This window comes from Zootoca vivipara, chromosome 7 (genome assembly GCF_963506605.1).
Source record: "Zootoca vivipara chromosome 7, rZooViv1.1, whole genome shotgun sequence".
In the NCBI taxonomy this organism is placed as follows: domain Eukaryota; kingdom Metazoa; phylum Chordata; class Lepidosauria; order Squamata; family Lacertidae; genus Zootoca; species Zootoca vivipara.
The window spans coordinates 62,249,791-62,269,840 of NC_083282.1; the positions used below are offsets into that span (position 1 = coordinate 62,249,791).

The 20,050-nt window shown below is 41.1% G+C and overlaps 2 protein-coding genes across 8 annotated transcripts in view; one reads left to right on the forward strand and one right to left on the reverse strand.

Annotated features, from left to right (window-relative positions):
- The window catches only part of MAGI3 (membrane associated guanylate kinase, WW and PDZ domain containing 3), a 141,471-nt gene extending 133,188 nt beyond the window's left edge, over positions 1 to 8,283 (forward strand). For 2 of the 4 annotated variants that reach the window (XM_035122261.2, XM_060277153.1), the window contains exon 21: positions 1 to 8,283. In XM_035122261.2, the coding sequence (XP_034978152.2) occupies positions 1 to 1,103 (1,103 nt within the window). In that variant the 3' untranslated portion in view covers positions 1,104 to 8,283. The other 2 variants (XM_060277154.1, XM_035122263.2) reach the window with 2 other exon arrangements.
- The window catches only part of PHTF1 (putative homeodomain transcription factor 1), a 25,004-nt gene continuing 11,388 nt past the window's right edge, over positions 6,435 to 20,050 (reverse strand). For 2 of the 4 annotated variants that reach the window (XM_035122264.2, XM_035122267.2), the window contains 10 exons: positions 19,466 to 19,642; positions 17,973 to 18,050; positions 16,094 to 16,312; positions 14,996 to 15,124; positions 14,060 to 14,332; positions 12,360 to 12,491; positions 11,704 to 11,790; positions 9,038 to 9,193; positions 7,874 to 7,969; positions 7,370 to 7,570 (listed from right to left, as the gene is read on the reverse strand). In XM_035122264.2, coding sequence (XP_034978155.1) covers positions 7,370 to 7,570; positions 7,874 to 7,969; positions 9,038 to 9,193; positions 11,704 to 11,790; positions 12,360 to 12,491; positions 14,060 to 14,332; positions 14,996 to 15,124; positions 16,094 to 16,312; positions 17,973 to 18,050; positions 19,466 to 19,642 — 1,548 coding nt within the window. Of the gene's footprint in view, positions 7,011 to 7,369; positions 7,571 to 7,873; positions 7,970 to 9,037; positions 9,194 to 11,703; positions 11,791 to 12,216; positions 12,492 to 14,059; positions 14,333 to 14,995; positions 15,125 to 16,093; positions 16,313 to 17,972; positions 18,051 to 19,465; positions 19,643 to 20,050 lie in introns of those variants that run through there. The other 2 variants (XM_035122266.2, XR_004693018.2) reach the window with 2 other exon arrangements.

The window sequence follows — 20,050 nt, forward strand, 5'->3', positions numbered from 1 at the left end:
GTGATCTGGATAGTTTGAATCCAACGTCCTCAAGTGTAACACACGGTGAACAGACACCACTTCCCTCATCTTCACATTCTGCTTCCACATCTGAAGCATCTCATTTGCCAGGACCAGAAGAAGCTTTAGTGAAAGTCCAGATGCCTGAGAAACTGGAAGAACTGAAGAAAACTGTGCCTGAAAAGAAAAGCACTTTAATGGAAAACCACTTGGAGATTAAAAATGCAAGTTCTGCACAAAAGAATGTGAACAAACGGGACCACCCCTCCAGTCCAGGTGATAAGGTGGTACACAGTACTGCACAGTTGGCAGTGGGCAATGCAACCAGCAGAGGCAGATCAGCCAGCCCAAAAAAGTTGAGCAATAGTACTTCCAAAGGCCATAATCAAGCACCATGCAATAGCCCTCGAATGGGTGAGTCTAAAAAAACCACCAAGGGTTGCTTAGACCAGCCAGAAAGTCCCAAAAGACGTGACAAGAAGCACCTGGGAACCACTGAGAGTGCAGATACTGGGAAAGTCCCTGTCAAGGAAAAGAGAGGCAGATCTGCCAGTCCCCAGAAATATCCAAAGAAAGAAAGAAGCAGAGATAATCTGAACACAGAGCAAAGATTAACAGAATTTAAAAGTGGAACACCTGTTAGTGAAAAGCACACAACTGTGCTACCAATAGAAAAAGTGAAATTAGGAGGCATAAAAGTCACAAAGCAAAACATATCTGGGAAGGATGAGAAATACCCTTCAGAGACAGCACATTATAAGTCAGAGGAGCATTCTCTTCCGCTTTCTGAGGCTAATCAGCTTAGAAAGAAAACACTGGAAGATGAAAAAATTAAAAGCTCTAACCAATTAGAAATGGCAGGTCTTCCTGATGATTCAGTACTTTTGGGGAATAACAACACTAGGCTTGAAGCAGAAGAGCCTGTTGTCCTGAACAAATACAGAGACAATGACTTGGAGCCAGCTGATAAAACCAAAGAGGATGGAGTTTTCAAAACTGAGAGCAGATCTCCTGTGAAGAAAGCTATAACTCCTGGACCTTGGAAGGTACCAAGTGCAAGCAGAGTCACAAAAGCAACAGGTGTGACTGACAAACGGGTTTGACTGACAACCTTTTTTTAGAACATATTTTAATCAGGTTTCTAATGTGGCCACTTAAAACAGTTTTTCTTTTCACAAAACTGTCATTTTTTCAGACACTGTGATGAACAGAAAGTACATTTGATTGGAAGTTAAATTAGGCTGCATGAAGGACCTTTTGGATTGCATATATGAAACTCTTCAAAAGCTGCTGTCCTTTGGTCCCTTTGAAGGTGGTGTCCTGCTGCTCCTGATGTTGCACTGCTAAGGCTTTCTGATAGTATTGTGAGATAATGAACAAAATTATTTAATGCCTATTATCAGTGTAATCATGACTCACTACTCTTGTTCTTGTGCCAAGTTATCTACTGTATCCTGTTGAATCTTCTGCATTTTCCACTGCCACAGAAAAGGGGGGGGGAGTTAAAATGAGTATTTACTCAAGCATGCTGCATGTTTACATAGGGAATATTTCTGAGTTCTCGCTGCTCAAGCAAGAAGTTAGATGTGCTTGGTTTTCTTGGCTCTCTGGAGTCAGGGAGCAAACATGCCCCAAATGCCTTTTTTCACAAAGCTCTCTTCCACCCTCCTCAAACCTGTCAATACCAGCATAATAACTTTAAACAGGACAGTGCCCCTTTATATGTGCTTTTTTGTCATTTGCTCTCTTAACTACCTTGAGTTGTCAGTTCTATCTTTAAAATATGTGATACAAGTTTAAATCTGAAAGATGATTAGTTTTAAAATCACAACAGTTCTCTTAATTCCAGTGTGATTAAATTGAAGTGGCTTCAGGATTGCCACAAAATTATATCCTTATTTTTATTTTTTAACAAGCACTTTTAACATTAAACATGCAGAGTGTGCATATGCTTTCAAGCTTAATGCCATGCTGTTTGTCAGCATCTCCCATCTGTTGTTTGGTTGTTGTTTTTTGCTTAATGCTGTCTAAACACTTGAATATTTCCTGCCTTGGCTCAAAATTCAAGATCTTAAAACACAGCAGAGTAAACCAATCCACCAAAGTCAAATTCTCAAGAATTGTCCTTGCTTATCGCTATTACTGGAAGTCTGTTACCTTACTTTGTTTTCCATTTTTTTATGTTCTTCTCTTACTTCCGCGTAAGTGTAAATATGATAGTGAGGAATGTTAACAGTGGAGCACATTTGCACCTCAGATGTGTAAGTTAATTGTGATGGGATTTGAGGAGATGGCAAGCTGCAAGAATGGAGACTTTGAATTTTACATCATTCTAGCAATGGATTTGGCAGCCTCTGAATGAGCTTTTGTGAGTTTGATCCATTTCAGCAAAGAGTTTGATCCACGCCCCTTATGTTACCCTAAATCAAAGATTTCCATATTTTGTCAGGGAGTTCCCCCCTCCAGTAGGCTCTTTAATTGTATTAGACTTCTTTCTTCCAGCTTTCAAGTCTTGTTCTCCAATTTTATTTTTTTTAACAAGATTTCCTTTTTCTGGTTCCACCCTGGCAACTCGTATTTTACTCTTTCCCCTTTCTTCTTAAACTTACTTTCTTTCCTTCATCCATTAGTTTCTCTTCCAGTCCTTTTTTTACCTGTTCTGTTAGCTAGTGTATAAGTGATGATTTCTCAAACATGCAGAATGTTTTGTAATGGAACTTTCATTGCTTGTGTGTGTTTGTTTTGGGAATGTCTTAATGCAATGTCTGGTTAATAAGTTCTGCAAGTTCTTTAGTGTTTTGAGCTTGTTTTGCTTTTTGCATGGTGTGTGTGTGTGTTTGAGATGGGTCAAAACAAGTTCCTTCCAGCATAGCAGCACTGTGGCAAAAGGATGTCTGCAAATTAAGGACACATTGTTAATATTGCCTTTTAAGAAGTCTACTACTGCTAACATTCTTCTCCCTTCCTCTCCCCTCTATACTGTGAAATCCCTATCTACTAAAGAAAAAAAATGCACAGTAATGTTTTTCTTGCACAGTAATGTCCAAGCATTAAAAAAAAATCTAATGGTGGCATTCCTTGTTTTGCTGACCTATTAACCCTTTCTTTTTATCAGTTGCACTCTAGGCAGTTTTACTGCTCTGTTGAACTGAATGAGACAAGCTTCTCCACTTCCATTGCATGTGTAGTTCTTTGCATGTGCAGTAACTACTGTTACTGTGTCATTTCCCCTGAACCAGTAGGAAAAAGAGAAAAGTCATTCCCATTGCTGTTTGGAAATATTTATCTGTATAGAGCCCATCTATCTGCTCAAAGTTTTACCATTTCTGTTCCATTTTCACTTTTGCATGACACTGCTCAGCCTTATTCTGGAGAACAGGTGAAGTTGGCATTGTGTCGTAGTAACTACAGGCTTGCCACAGAGGGCTTTAGCGATGTCACTTTCAGAAGATTATTGCTTTGCATTCAACTCGATTGCTGACATACCCTTTTCCCCTAGCCCTGTTGGGTCTGAAAGCTTAGAGTGTGCTGGGGAATAGATTGGTGCAGATATCTAGGATAGTGGTAATCCTGTGAACTCTTGAAATGGACTGTGATTGCTGAAGAATGAAATTCCTTTGATGCTGTCTGTGTGAGATATGATTTCACAATTGAAGCCTGGAATACTACTTCAAGAGGTGTACTTGCTTGGTGCTATTGTTACTGGTTTTGTATGACTGTCCCTGTGTGACTGTTGCTGTGCTTATCCTGCTAGCTTGATCAGAGGCAACTGACATAAGTGACATCCAATTGCCCATTTAAAAGCACTAGGTCTCTAGAAAGCTGTCGATTAGCCCTTTCCTCACCACCACCACCACCACCACCTCTCAAGCTGACCATTGCAGTGACAGTGAAAATGCTTGAGAAGGAAAAGTCAAAAGCATAAACGTACCTGTAATCAGACCCTCAATAGGATGCATGATGGTGCTGGTCAGAATGGGAAATTGAAAGGTGCAAGGTTGTCTATTGTGCAATAGTCCTGCACTTTCATGATGGATTGTTACTCATGTGGCACCCAGAAACATATACTGGTGTGATGATGCACATTTAAGTTATGTTAGAACATCTGTTCACCTTTTTAAGAATTTGTGCAAGGTGTATGTATGTTGGCTGTGAATTTACAGTATCTTACAGTTCCACATGAGTTTGTGCTTTTTATTTTTAAATGGTGTTTTCACATCCCAACAATATCTCTGTTGCTTATTAATTTCCCTGAGTTTTTAAAAGTTTAATGTGGCTCATATGAATTCCTGTTTTGAACAGGAGGTTTTTAAAATGCCTATATTCTTTGGACTTGGTTTTCCTAAGCATTTCTGTGGTGTGATGCTACCAAGACAAACCAGTTCTTAAGAGGAAATTGTTTTTTTAAAAGACTAACAACTGGTTAAACTCTTAATATTAAGAAAATTGTTTTTTAAGTGTCTTTTGTTCTCTCATTTAAGAACTCAAGTTGCTGTAGGACGTATGTGCAAATATTGTAGAAAATTACTGTGAAAATATTTAATACTTGAGTTAGCCTATGTAGTTTAAATACCTTGACAAACATCATGAAACATCCCTTCAAGATTCTCTTATACTCTGTCACAGAATAGTGTTGAATGAAAACTGCAGAAATATCAAGATGACTTAGTAAAACTAAAATGGTTCCCCCCTCCATTATTCAGCAAGTAATCATTATCCATATGCAATTTAACCTTTAATGGCGTGACCTAATTTGTTGTCCTCTGTTTGATGTGAGCCCTTCTACCCAGAGACTTTGTATCTGTACTTAACTGCATAAAATGACTTTAGCAATGTGGCCTTGGAATGTTGAGAAACCTATGGTTGTACTGGATGTAAATGTTTATATATTGTACAGCACCTTTATATATACACTTCTAAGGTTCTGATTAGAAAGAGACCTGTAAATCGCTCATTATTTTTTATATAGATACATTAAAAAGAGACTCTAGTTCATGGCTTCTGGAGTACTGTACTTTATGAAAATATCACCTCTTCAGTATTTTATGCATTAGAACAAGGGTATATAATTTTTTCAGGCCAAGGGCTGCATTGGGCCCAGCTAACACTGTGTAAATGCGGACATGACCATTTTTCAAAAGGGGAAAAATTTGGAGATCACAAAACTGTTTTGACATTACAGAATCAAATTATGGAGTAAGAGAAATGGGTGGGAGGGTTTGCAGGGCCACAAAAAAAACTATTGGGCAGAGTCAGACTGTGTTAGCCACCTGCTACATTATAACTCTAGATTGGATGTAAAAGATCAGGAACAGTAGGAAGGTACAAGTTCAAAAATTCTAAAATACAATAGCATTCATTGTTCATGCTTCTGCTTGTGTAGAAACATCTCAAAGGTTTAATTTACTTTTCTCACAGCTGTAGCACAATGTAAAATTAACCTTCCACCTACAGCCAACACATCTCTCACAAATGGCCCTTTTACCTGTAAACACAGTGGTTGTTATCAGCAAAGAATATAGCAAAACTTCGGTGTTTACATTACTTGTTTTATTCATCCACATTACTAACATTTAGTTGGACCTGATTGTATGACAATAAACAGTTTATACAAATCTGTTTGTATAAACAGTATCATATACAAAGTATATCTTGCTTAAGATGCTACAGGCAGTGCTGATTTTAAAAATATTCAACTATTCCATACATACTAGTGACAGCAACCAACCACTCAGTGATAATTCGGTAAGCCCTTTTAGAGTTACTTCACATATTTGTATGTGGATTTAGGAATAAAATTATATCTCAAATAGAAAAACATAGAAATATGGGTTTGCTGCATGTACATTCAGAAGCTGCAATGTAGGTTCTAAATATTTATGTATGGTAAACCATATGTATACCATATGTGGAAATCAGTAGAGTCATAGAAAATTTTCTTGTGTGAAGCAGTCCATAGCCCTAATACTTACCCTACTTGGGAAGGATTGCGTGTAAAGTTCTTTAATCAATAGCTCACTGCAGTGGGAAAATTTTCAGGTCCAACCCACTTTCCGTGCAGCTAAATGCCAGCAATGGGTGTTGTAATCTATCCCAGCAGAAATTTGGTTCTAATTGCCTCTTAAATACTGTAAAATATCTGCTCTCTCTGGAAGCATATAAACATTGCTGTATTCTCTCATGGAGAGATTGCTTTGCTTGTTCAGATCAGTCTGAGTTCACATAATGAGTTATTTGAAGAATGCTAATCATATAAAAACTATCATCTCTCCTGGTGTGTGTGGCAGGCCTACTGAAAGCCACCTTCTGGAGCTGTTTGTGTGTTCCTAAGCAACTGCTGTATGCCTGGAGATAAAAATCCATCACCACAAGTTGAGTATATAATTTCCTTCTCTTATAAATCAACATCAGTAGGCAAGGCCTCCAGCAGCTTCTGCTGCTAAGTCTAGTGCCATTCAAGAAAATTTTATTGGAGGCACTTTGAAGTAGGTCAAGAGCAAGCTACCAAAAGGAGGTAATTCTGCCAAAAACAAGCACCTCTCTGAACTTAGAACTATGCTCGGCCACCTCATTTTAAAAACATGTCCCTTAACATGTTTGTAGTATGCATTAAGTTCTGTTCCCCTTACAAATGACTTAACAGCAAGCCTTTTCAAGTCGGAAAATGACTGGCTTGTTGCAGTGGTTTTGTTTATGCAACAAATATCTGTTGTATGATTTCACACTACTGCACTCCATGGGAGCTGCAGGTTTGTCAGATAACTTTATTCTAAGAAGCCCGTTTACTAAGGTGTATTTAACCATTTCTTCAAGCCATGGCCTCACTGAGAATAAAATTTATTCTGGTCTTGACAGAATGTATGAAAGACATGAGATGTGAGGACTACTAAAATGAGAGAAGCACCTTCAAACGCCATACCAAGCCCATGCAGGACTGCTGATAACTCTTGTGGCACTGGACAAGGGCCCAAGCTTCTTTCTTCTTCAAGTCACGGTTTGATTTTCCACAACTAAAAAACAAGTAGCCATATATTAAGCATTAAATCAGGAAAGTAGCTTAACAATTGCATTTAAAAAAAAATCAGTCTACAAAACAGTTTCATTTTTCAAAACGTAAGCCTGTTAAAGCATATACAAGCAACTGTCAGATCACTGTTCCTTTTTCTTATAAGGTCCTGGGTTATTATTTGCAGGCTACACACATGGAGAAGCATAAACCAATGATTTAAACTGAGCACCTTCTCTGATTTGGATTGGTTTGGTTGGGTTTTAAACTGAAGGTCCAGAATCGTGAGGCCCAATTGCTGGTTTCATTGGTAACAGTATCTGTTGCAGCATCACCAAGGCCATAGGAAGGGAAGACGGTACTTCAGTGTATGAACTTGAGTACAGAAAAACACCGAACTGAACTAGCCACTCTGCATGCAGACACATCAATACTTACTCTAATGTTGAATCCCAGTAGATCACTTATAACACCAGAGACTGCAGACAGGATCACCACACGAGTAATGTTGTAGATTAAGGGATTCATTGTCAGGCCATACAGTCTAAATGGAGTATCTAACTCCTGCCATCAGAAAAGGAAAGTTAACGGGCTGGTCTTGCTTAGGAACATGGGAAGTTGCTTTACGCTGATAGGCACATTGGACCATTTAGGTCAGCACTGTTCACACTGACTCTTCAGGGTTTCAGACAGCAACATTTCCCATCCCTACCTAGAAATGCCAAGCATTGAACCTGAGATGTTCATGCAAAGTATATACTCTGCCCCTTCCCAAATGGGCACCACAAAAATACCCTTCAAATGGTCAAACATCAGATTTATCAAGTATTAAATAGGCAAAAAGTTACATAGTTCTGAACTGCTCACCTTCAGGAGTTTGGTAGAAAGTTTTAAGACGTTGTTCACCAGTGTAAGCTGTTCTTTCTTGTTTGGCTTCTTTTCCATCTTAAGATATAAGTTTATCTGCAACAGATTTTTTTAAAAAAATTCACATCTTTTATTGATCCAAGTCTGTCCTTTACCTATAGGGATAGGAGGCATGCTCAGCTGTAGCATAAGCAACATTCCTTCATCCATCCTTAGCCTTAGGCACTATTAACTGAAGTAACTTAATACTTGCCCTTTTATTAGCATGGTGCTTTTCATCAAGTCATAAGCAAAGCAGCGGAAACACAGGCCCCCACAAGGAGCTTTAAAATACACACACACCCCAGATGCAGTCCACAAAATGCTTGAAGTTGCCAAAAAAAAAAACAACCATTTGCCTGCATACCAAAGGAGGGTCAGCAAATTACAATACACCCTAACACCAAAATGAGAGACAAGCTAGTCTCTCTACCAGAAACATGGGTACCTCAGAGAAAGGGAGATGATAGACCTAGAAGACAGGTGTCTAAACAAATCCTGGCTGCATAGACAGGTGCTTCATGAAGGGTATGTTTTAAGAGTCCATGTAGCAGGTAAAGCAGATTTGTAGCTTGGGAAGGGGGCAGGAATACAAGGAATTGGATACAGCATCATTTATATTCTGCCTTTTGTTATAGAACTAAAGGCAGCATACATCTGGTACCCAAGGGGCTCACCCATCCGTGCCCTGACAAGACCCAGACCTACTTAGCTTCAGCAAGGCAGTAGCCTCATAAGCTATCGGACCATGCACTGGGTCTGAAAGATGAAAATTAAACACTGAGATTTTGTTACATTTTAAGTGTGCAAGTGTGGCACTTTGTAGCCATTAACAAAATGACCCCGATATCTTCAAGCACCTGGCTTGAAAACCAGCTTGTTCTTCAAAACTAATAAATTTCAAAAAAACAACATCTAATAAATTCATTTTATACAGATTTAAGTTGATAAGTAACAGACTAACTTGTGAACTGTGCAAAGATCTAGATCAGAGTTTGGATATTTACAGGCATGAATGGCAAACAAAGTGGCAAATAAATTCTAGTGAACAGACCAGGTTATTGATTTTAGTTTATGTATTTGATAACCTTTTATCACAAGAAGGGTATGTGTTAGGCAAAATACCTGCTCAGTGAGTAGAATTGAAATATTACTATATTTCTTGTTGGTCTCAGAGCCCAGGGATGCCAAACGCAACAAGAAGAGAAGCAGAGCTGTTTCCCAGATGAGGAATTCCCAGTTGTAAGCAGCATTCAAGAATGTCTTGTGACCTTTTAAAACCTGTGAAAAACAAAACAAAAATCACTAGCTGTAACAGCTGCTATAGCACAAAATGGGGACTTAGTTTATTTCTTCTCACAATGCGACTGTGTACCTGTTTAAATATTTCTCTGATTATCTTTAGGAAAAAAATGTAGGGCACTTAAAGAGCCTGCACAGCAAGAACACCAGTATCATTCACACAAAAGCAAAAAATAATCTCGAACATGTTTTTTAAAGTAACAGAAATGCAAGGGGGGTGTAGGAAAGAATTAGCAGGTGAGGAAAATGTAAATAACTCCTCCTACCTGCCCTATTAGCTTCTATAGCATCTTCCCTGCCCTGTTTCTCAGTTGAATTAATAATATGTCACAGCAGAGGGCTTAGCAAGGGCAGAATTATGCCCCTGTGAGTTTGTATCTTGCAATAGATGACTGTCTCCAGTCTAGCAAGGAACCTAAACTATGGGAAGAGAAAAAGCTGACAGAGTGGGAAGTGTCCACACCAAAGACTTGAGTTGTTAGCTTGGCCACTTGAGTTCAGCTTTGTCTTGGGATATCTTGTCAGTAATGAAATAGATTATTAAAGCAAGCAAGAAGCTGAAATTACTGTAACTGAGTTTAGATGCTACCTTCTCTAAAGTGTCATTTAGAACAGCTGGGTGCTTCTCCAGTGCATGTAGAACAGCCACTATAACAGAGGTGGAGAACTGGATGAGGCTAGCAGGCCAGATCCTTAACTCCCCTAAGCCTGGGTGAAGCCACCACCTGCCAAACACATGTAAGGTGGTGGGAGCATACCCCAAAACCCTGCATAGCCAATCAGCTGATTATGGGCTCTTCAAAGCACCAAACAGGGCACTTTGCAAGGTGAAAGGAACTTACGAAGAGCCCTGGTCCGCTCTTTGCAAGCCCCTGGAAGGATCAAATAGCTACAGAGTTTCCAGGGAGCTGATAGGCACTGACTTAAACCTCTGCTTTCTGCTAGGATGAGCTATGGAGTTCCACCATGGGGAAGTTATTAGCATAAGCCAGGGGTTCCCAACAAAATTTTCTCGAGGACCCCTCATCGAGCCGCTATTGTGACAAGGACCCCCATTAATTCCTAATCCTAAAATTAAAAAGTGAGAGCTAAATTAAGAGTCTTTTTATATTTTATATTTATACGTTTTTACAGTTACAACAGAGTACTCCATCAGTATACAGTTAGTTTTAATTTTCAGTTCTTAATGAGATGAACCACTTTTTAACCAACGGTCCATTTTTAACTACACGAACTGTAGCTTCCGCGAAAAACAACGCTTTGTTTACAAACACTACTGTTTTGCAAAGAGGCAGTGCGCGCCAGGGAGGAGGAGAAGACAGGGTACCTGTGCAGTAGCACACAAATGAAGCCGACGTGCGCAAAGCATCTTGGGGAGGTGAGCGTCAGTAGAATGCGTGTGCTGCCTCTTTGCAAAACAGTAGTGTTTGTAAAGCGCCACCTAATGGCATACAGCAGAACTACTGCCTCTATCTAATTCTAGTTTTGCGCTAGACTCTGCTCATGCAGGAAGCGGCCAAAACAAAAAAATCTGTTATCATACGAAATATATTTAATATATTTTTTATTCTAATAGCATCTTGCGGACCCCTCTGGCATAGCTCGCGGACCCCTGGGGGTCCCCGGACCACCTGTTGGGAACCACTGGCATAAGCAATCCCAGCTGACTGGTAGTACATTGGTAAGGATGGCTTGGTGTCACCATTGGGAGTGCATTGCCACTTTAAGGCTCCCACTTGTGTTTTTTTAAAATATATTTTTATTAAAGATTTCTTAGTTTATGAAAATACGTGCATTGTCTCTTTTTTCAAGATGCGTTTTCTACAGATCAGTTTCATTTGTTGTGAGACATTAGTGTTACATACAGTGTTAGGTTAGGAGGAAAAGAGGGGGGAATGGTGAGTGGGGTGGGGTCGGGTGGCAAGGCTCCCACTTGTTCACAGGCAACTGTGTCTCCACTCACCTGACATCACATAAACTTTCAGGGTGGAACAAGTGGCTGTGGTCTGGGGGAAACTGCCTCTTGGGCTAACAAGGTGTGTGTTGGGGCTAATTAGGCACACAGGCCAGAGATTCCCCACGCCTGCTCTATAAAGGTCTCTCCTCTGTGGAGAGGAAATGTACCAAAGCAAAAAGGAATTTTAGATATAAACCTACTTTTTTAAAAAAAGAGAGAGGATTGTTTTTATCCTGTTATTCAGTCAAAGAATTCCTATGGAACAGCTTACACATCACTTGTGGGGGGTGGGGACTCCTGCCCATTGGATTACATTTTTTAAAAGTAATGTTTGGGAAAATGTTTGAAAAGGAGGAAGAAACAAGCAAATTCAGGTCCAGCTTTTTAGTTCGTTCTTTAAACTCTTCCCTTTGAGGTGGAACTCGCCTCACATTGCATCATACACCCAAACTCAGATGTTTGTATTAGTACTATATTAATATATAAATTTGGTGATCAGCATTGTATCTTCAAATAATGATTGAGATCTTACCTGTGCACAGCATATGAAAGCAATGGAAAGAGCCAATAAGAATATGGAAGATACAACCACGTCGACAGATCGCTGTGGGCCTCGCCTCTGCCACACACAAAAAATTGAATTATAAAAACAGGAAAGTGTGCAAGAACGAGAGCAACAGAAACAGTTCTATTTGATTCAGCATTTGCTAATTTTAATGCTATTGTTATTGTGAGCTGCTTTGAGCTCAACATTGTTGAGAAAATGGCATACATTTTCTATCAACATAATTATAAAAACACAATAGCATATAAAGCAAAACAAACAATTCAACAAACAATGCAGTTCAAAACTGACTCATAATAATTCAAAGCTATCAAAAATTGCTGCTAAGCACCAGCCCATTGCCAGCTGATGCCTTCTCTCTGGGAAGAGACCTCTTCACCAAGTGCAACATGCAATCCCTTGTGGCAGGTCCTTTCTTAAATTTTGCCACAAGGGAGATGGGGCTGATCTCACTCAGTGCTTGGTGGAACGCTCACTCACTTGAAAACAGCAGCACAGTCCTAGGCAGCAGGCTCTTTCAGAGTTTTTGTACAAAGGAGGCAGGGCGTCTCACTCCTTTGAAAACATACAGTAGCAACTGGAATCTTCTGTTTAGGCTGAGATGCTAATGCTTTTAGACGCACCTTTAGGTAGGACCGGAGTGATAGCCAGATCTTAATGTTTTCAACTTTCTTGAGTCTAAAGTGAGGGATTTCATACTTCCTGGCTTTCCGAGCAGAAGTGATATGGCTAAAAAGTTTTGCAAACAAAAACCGCTGTAAAAGAAAAGTAAGTTTCTGTCATGACAAAATGCACTTTAATGTCGCTTAGGACTCACAACCAGATCCTCCTCTTACCATTACTGCAGTCAGGTTAAAAAACAATATGCTAAGGAACCATTCAATAACATTTCTCCAGGTTAGGAAACACATTCCTGCAAGGTGTCAAATGAGGAAAACATAATCCATCTAGACTCTTTCCACAAGCTGCCACTTGCATGCAGAGGGGAAGATGCAACCCAGTAACATCACACCCATTTTGCGATACTAGAGGCTATCGGGGAGAAAGGAAGTGAAGGAGACCATCAACCATAACATCCTTCTGGACCGCCTAGAGGGGCTGGGAGCTGGGGACATTGCTATACAGTGGTTCCGCTCCTTCCTCCTGGGCAGTGTTCAGAAAGTGGTGGTGGGGGATGAGTGTTAAGACCGCTGGGCACTCACCTGTGGGGTGCCTCAGGGTTCGGTCCTCTCCCCCATGCTTTTTAACATCTACATGCAGCCACTGGGAGAGATCATCAGGGGGTTTGGGCTGGGTGTTCATCAATATGCGGGTGATACTTAGCTCTACCTCTCTTTCAGATCAGAACCAGTGAAGGTCCTGTGTGAGTGCCTGGAGGTGGTTGGAGGATGGATGGCGGCTAACAGATTGAGGTTGAATCCTGACAAGACAGAAGTACTGTTTTGGGGGGACAGGAGGCGGGCAGGTGTGGAGGACTCCCTGGTCCTGAATGGGGTAACTGTGCCTCTGAAGTACCAGGTGCGCAGCCTGGGAGTCATTTTGGACTCACAGCTGTCCATGGAGGCGCAGGTCAATTCTGTGTCCAGGGCAGCTGTCTATCAGCTCCATCTGGTACGCAGGCTGAGACCCTACCTGCCCGCGGACTGTCTCGCCAGAGTGGTGCAATGCTCTAGTTATCTCTCGCTTGGACTACTGCAATACACTCTATATGGGTCTACCTTTGAAGGTGACCTGGAAACTACAACTAATCCAGAATGTGGCAGCTAGACTGGTGACTGGGAGCAGCCGCCAAGACCACATAACACTGGTCTTGAAGATCTACATTGGCTCCCAGTACGTTTCCGAGCACAATTCAAAGTGTTGGTGCTCATCTTTAAAGCCCTAAATGGCCTCGGTCCAGTATACCTGAAAGAGCGTCTCCACTCCCAACGCTCTGCCCAGACGCTGAGGTCCAGTGCCGAGGGCCTTCTGGCGGTTCCCTTGCTGCGAGAAGCCAAGTTACAGGGAACCAGGCAGAGGGCCTTCTCGGTAGTGGCACCCGCCCTGTGGAACGCCCTCCCACCAGATGTCAAAGAGAAAAACAACTACCAGACTTTTAGAAGACATCTGAAGGCAGCCCTGTTTAGGGAAGCTTTTAATGTTTAACAGAGTATTGTATTTTAATATTTTGTTGGAAGCTGCCCAGAGTGGCTGGGGAAACCCAGCTAGATGGGCGGGGTATTATTATTATTATTATTAGGCTGGTGCTTTCAGTGTCAACCATTTCACTGCCATGGCATTTCTGCCCTACTAGTTGCCCCAAGGCTTGATTGTTCAGACCAACCTGTTTGTATGTTCTCTCGGCAACACACATCATGAAGAAAAACATCCAGGTGAGGCACAGGCGCTCAAGGAAGATGATTGCTGAAAGGGCGACGACTGGAGGGATGGTGGGAGCCCCGCAAAAGATATATAAAAGTTCTTTTAGAGAAAGGGACCATAACTGCTCCAGGGTCTTGGAGTGGAAGAGTCGATAGAGGAATGGAAGGAAAGCTAAGCCAATGGTAACAGTATTTCCCAGCAACTGGTAACCAGCTCCTTGCTGATAGGCATTGACCTATTGGTTAGGGAAAGCAAGAGCAAAATTTCAAAGCCTACAAGAAATGTTTCATTTTAACCATTAACCCCACCCCCACCCCAAAAACATTTCTCCCTATAGCAATTTCCAGAATGGTAGCATTAATCTGTTCATTAATAAATGAACACATATATTATGAAACAATTTTTTTTTAAAAAAATTCTTCAAGTAGCCCCTTAGAGACCAACCAAGTTTGTAATTGGTATGAGCTTTCGTGGGCATGCACACTTCTTCAGATACTGAAGAATATATCTGAAGAAGTGTGCATGCCCACGAAAGCTCATACCAATTACAAACTTGGTTGGTCTCTAAGGTGCTACTGGAAGGGGAGGGATTTATTTTGTTTCAACTACCCCAGACCAACATGGCTACCTTCCTGTAACTACATATATTATGGTAAGCTTTTGTTGACCACATTTCTCCTTACAATTAAATGGCTGCTGCAGTCTCCCCCAGCCTTGGGTGTCCATATTACGGTCCACCTGCCGTGTTTCATCAGGAGTTGCTAAGGTGGGGGACAACTTGGAGCAATTTTAATTGTTTGTATACAGCAATGATAGCACATTAAACCTGACCCCAAGATGCACAGAAAATAAATGTCATGTTTTTCCTCCCAAAATACACAATGCACGTAACCCTTACCTTGCTCATGATGATCCCACTGATCTCCAGCACAGACATGTCCACCTTCTTGCACTCATTCCCCTCCCAGATGAGAGCACTCACTTTGGTAGAGGCTGGGTTTGTGTTTTGTAACCAGAACAAGTGGTTCTGAGGGAAAAAACACATCTTGGAGCCACATTCTGGAAAATCTGTCTCTAACATGGGGGGAAATAGCTTCAAAACAGTAGCTTTAGTGACACAATAGCAAACACTTTGCCACTATGATGTCCAACTTCACTGTTCAAGAGATGGACCCTTTTTGAATATGCATGAACAGCCTTCAAAGCTCCAGGCTCTGTCCTTACTGCACACTTTGGATGCCATCATTGCCTATAATAACATACAGATGGCTTTAATATTATGCAGGTTGAAGGGCTAAATAATTCTGAGAACAAGCAGCTTTCACCAGCTCTATGAGGCTCTATAATCAGAGTCTCCCTGAAATATTTTGTGTGCGATAAATACACACTTGTTTTATCATTTGCTGCTTTGAATCAGTGTGGCTTCCCCCAATAGTATCACATTTTCTGAGCACTTGAAGGACACAATATTTTATACTTCTGCTTCTCCAGAGAGTGCATTTATTTACATATGTAAACTCTGCTAATGTCACAGGTACATATCAGAATTTCCCCCCAATTTGACAAACAAAACTCCTTTCACTTTGATAAATCTCTTTAGTAGAAGGCTTAGGGAATATAACTCTGCAATGCCCCATAGCCATTGCTGGGACTCTGGCACTTGAAAGATCACTGCCATGCACCAAGATTCAAGTCTCCCACACCATTCATGGAAATCTTCTCCTTAGCCCTGCCCTTTTATCGTTGATGCCATCTAGCAGAATGTGCCTAAGCTAACACTGTGTTTCCTGCTGAGTGGGAATACTCCAGAACTGAACCACAAACCCAGCCACACTCCCAGATAAGTGGCAAAGAGAAGTGACTTTTGTGAACAGAAATTCCTGACAAAGGAGTTTCACGCCATGTTGCTTGAGGGGGAGATTTTGGCAGTTTGACTCTAGCTTTTCATTCACTTAATTTACAGTCACAGGGGGAAACACTTTCACATCTTACAGACCTGCTGGAAAACATCCTCCTTCAGATCACGTTTGCTGCCCTTTGTGTCTTTTCCTTTGGCCCCCTCGCTGTCGCTGGTGTAGGAGGAGCGGTACTCGGGGCCGTGAAGCAAATCATCCCACAGCACATCTTCTGTCTCAGAGTCATGGCGGGTGCTGGACGAGTCTCTGTGGGATGCACTGCCACTCCGAGATCCACTACTATGAAAGGATCTGGACTCCTGCAAGGAAACGTCACGCCAACTGATTGAGCTGAGACCAGTCACTAAATGGCCACTTCAATGAGGCCCAAATTGCCCCGTACAATGATTTAGTGATTTAAGCTGCAACACGGCAAACAAGTCCAATCCTATTCCTAGCAATAAAAATGCATGTTTTCACTGGGTCTGCTAGCTTAGCATTTTCTACAAAGTCCCCCTGCAAAGGCATAACCGTGCCCCTCCAGGGACCAGAGAATCATGCTGAACTCATGTGCTTACGCTGAATGGGGTGCTGATAGCAAGCATAAGTATTCTCACTGGTAAGAAAGGGCATGCATTTCAATCACAGATTGCAGAAATGCATACCAGGCAACTGCTACAATTGCTAGCTTCTCAAGTGCTGAAAACACTCTCCTGCTCTTCTTCAAGTATCCTGGTAAACACATGTTTTCCCAAACTGGCTGCTGACAAGGTTTTGGTGAGGATAAAATGAAAGCAGGGGGGAGAGACATGGGCACTACCACAAAGTACAAACGTAATAGACAAATGTGTCCTATACTCATCCAGAAGCATTGCAATACGTAATGCAGGACCCTAGAGACAAGCTAAGAAGAATAGGGAGACTACACCTACCCAGAATTTAATTTTGCAACAGAAAAATTAGTGTTAGATAAACCAGTTTATGTGCTAGTTTTCAGCTTTAATAGATTCATTGGAGCTCCAGTGCACCAGTGAAGTCAACATTTTTATGACTTGCCAGTGCTAGAAGACAGGTAAGAAGATTTTCTCAGATTGGTAGAGATTTAAATTTTATTTCATACAGAAATAAATTTGGTTTTAGAAAGGAAACAGCAACATATTTGCTTTAACACAAGAAATCAGTGTCCAAAGAACAGCAGTCACAGAGCACTGTGTGATATTTTGGGGTGAATTTTTATTGTCAGTGGGGAGCTTTAACAAAATGGAGTTTCTCAGTAGAAACAAATTTTTAAGCAGTGAAAACAATAGGTCCCCACTGTTGAAGAGTCAATGAAAAAAGCCATTCAAAGTTCAACAAAATTCTCCCATTTCTCCACCTTCCCTTCAAAATGAAGAGTTTCTGATGCTATATAAAATGACATGATCTCCCTTGTCACCCCCAAAACTAAGTGGGCTATACACCTTAGAATCTTGTATTCCTAAAAAATAAACTGGCCAGATCTTTGTGCGCTTTTAAATATAAATAGAACATCACAGAAGAACATTTTACCCTTACAAGAAGAATGCATTCTGAGTCTCACATTGGGTATAGCAAAGCATGATGAATATTTGAGTCAGCTATAGGTATACCTAGAAATATTTAGCAAAAAATTGCAATACTCAAGTAAGGGGCACATATTTATTCCCATTCTGCTGACTATGAACTGCTCAGTGTGCCTTTTTAGACAATGCAATGAGCAGACATTGAGATAAAGTAGTATGTTTCAACTGGAAACATGTCATTCATTTCATCTTCCATCATCACCTACCCAATTAAAGTTGCACTGAAAGGGTCATGTTATTTAAGAAAAAAACATCAGCAACTACTTCTTCACATAGGGCTAAAGAGAACCCCAAATTTGAAAAGGGTGATTATCTACATCCAGGCTCTTCGACTTATGTGACATACCATAATAATCTAAAATTTTGGGTAAACTGGTACCTCATGAATAACTTTTGTGTCCAGTTCCGATTCTTCTATGCTGTCAGAGTCTTGCATAGATTTCACGACCTCCTTGATCTGCCTCAGACCACAAAAGACAGTAAGTGCAGAACTTTTACATGTGGGAATGAACGTACTATTTTATTATCTTCCCATTTCTCTTGTCCAAAGTGTGTGTGTGCTTGCACACACCCCTACATAAACATAACCAGAGGTGGGGGCTTAGTCCTAATCTTGCTCCTTCACCACCCCACTTTGCCATTTCTCCTTGTCTTCCCACTTGCAGGAGGTGAAGTGACGCCTTTATGTGAGTTGTAGAATGCTGGAAAATCAGGTTTCTAAAACCCACGGGGAGCCACCATGGATACGTACATCTTGCCATCCATACTTCCGAAGTGTACAATGAAAAGGTAAGAGTAGCTAACAGAATTGATATATCAAGTGGTACTTTTGCATTACTTCCTTGTGCATAAGGCTTATTTTAAAAATGCAGGTGTATGAAGTCATCTAAATAGCCAAATGATTTCCCTTAAGCCTATGACAACTGCAAACTCTAGCTGCAACTTAGGAGACCATCACCTCCTGTTTTTCTGCTGCCACCACAGCAGGGGCAGTCTCCAGCAGGTCGCGCGCCCTGGTGCTGAGGGGCGGAGATCGCTCCGGCACCCCCGCCCTCTCAGGGCGCAGCATGGTTTCACCGCGCGGCGCCCGGCCTACCAGCCCGGCGCCCTGGCGCACCGCGCCACCGGGGGTCTACCTAGAGCCGGCCCTGCACCGCAGTCACCTTGATGTTATATAAGAAGAGGGACCTTTCTTCCAATGGCTTTTCTGAACAGTTATTTCCTTTCATCAACAGCAAACGAATTTTGCTTTGAAATTAACTTTAGATAGCTAGAAATGTGGAGCCTCTAATCTTGAACTACTCACTCCTATCCTTAACATCTGGAAATACTGTTATCTAAGAAGTACTTTTTAATAGATTTATTTTTATCTTCATATTTTAAATCCTTACGCTTTATTTTCTTTAAGTAAAAGTACCATTCAACTCATGTTTTGTTATGGGTTTACTCTAGAACTAGCAAAACTACTGAGTCTACAGGGATAGTGAGTCAGAAAAGGCCTTGGTACCAAAACAGAAAGTCATCATCCTAGATGTCAGTGTCAGTTCTGTGATTCTATTTTATATCTATGTTATGCCCATCTAGAACACAAACCATATTAATACATTAAATATACTAGAAAAAGCGGCTTGCATTTTATGTCAATTCCAAATAACCACTATTCATTTCATTTCCAGGCATCCCCAAGTACTGAGGAGTTGAAATACATTTAACAAGGTGGCAGCATTTAATCCAGGGTTTTAGGATCAAATAAAATTTAGCAGCTTATTTTCTTGCTGCTTCTGATCAAAGATGACACCCAACCCGGGTCTGTGGAAGTGGAGTAATTACTTCTCTAAGACAGCAATCACTGTTACAGAAACTGTAACTTACCTGTGATACTGATTGGTTTGGAGAAGGAGCAGGAGTAGTAGTAACAGAAGGTTTCCTGCTCAGATTTTCACTAGGGGCACCTTCTACACTTCTGCGCAACAAAATGTTCTGACTCACAGCATCTGTATCCTCCTCGCTTGACAGCTCATCAGAAACCCCAGAGCGCCTGGCATTAACCTGAAAAGAGTAGCAGTTAGAATGAAAGCTCAACATCATACAGATCGAATTCGTGTTCATGTAGCATAACCTGTGTAATAGTTACCAGTAAGTAGAAAACTGCTTGTTAATAGTACCAACTAAACACTACAAGCAAACAACTGAAAGGAGAGGAGTTGCAACCAGAACTTTAGTTTCAGCAACGCATGGTTATTACTCTCCTAAAAGCACTGTCATTTGCTCCAGGCTGTGAGACAGAGGTCTAAGTTGCTATCACAAGAACCTGCACTGCTATTTTCCTACATGGTAACATGGCAAAGTAATCTACCATGTTGAAGGAGTTTGGATGGAGTGCAGGTATCCCTACCATCAAGGGGCTTTAAATCTCAGCTTCGTCATGAAACATACTGGGTGACATTGGGCCATCAA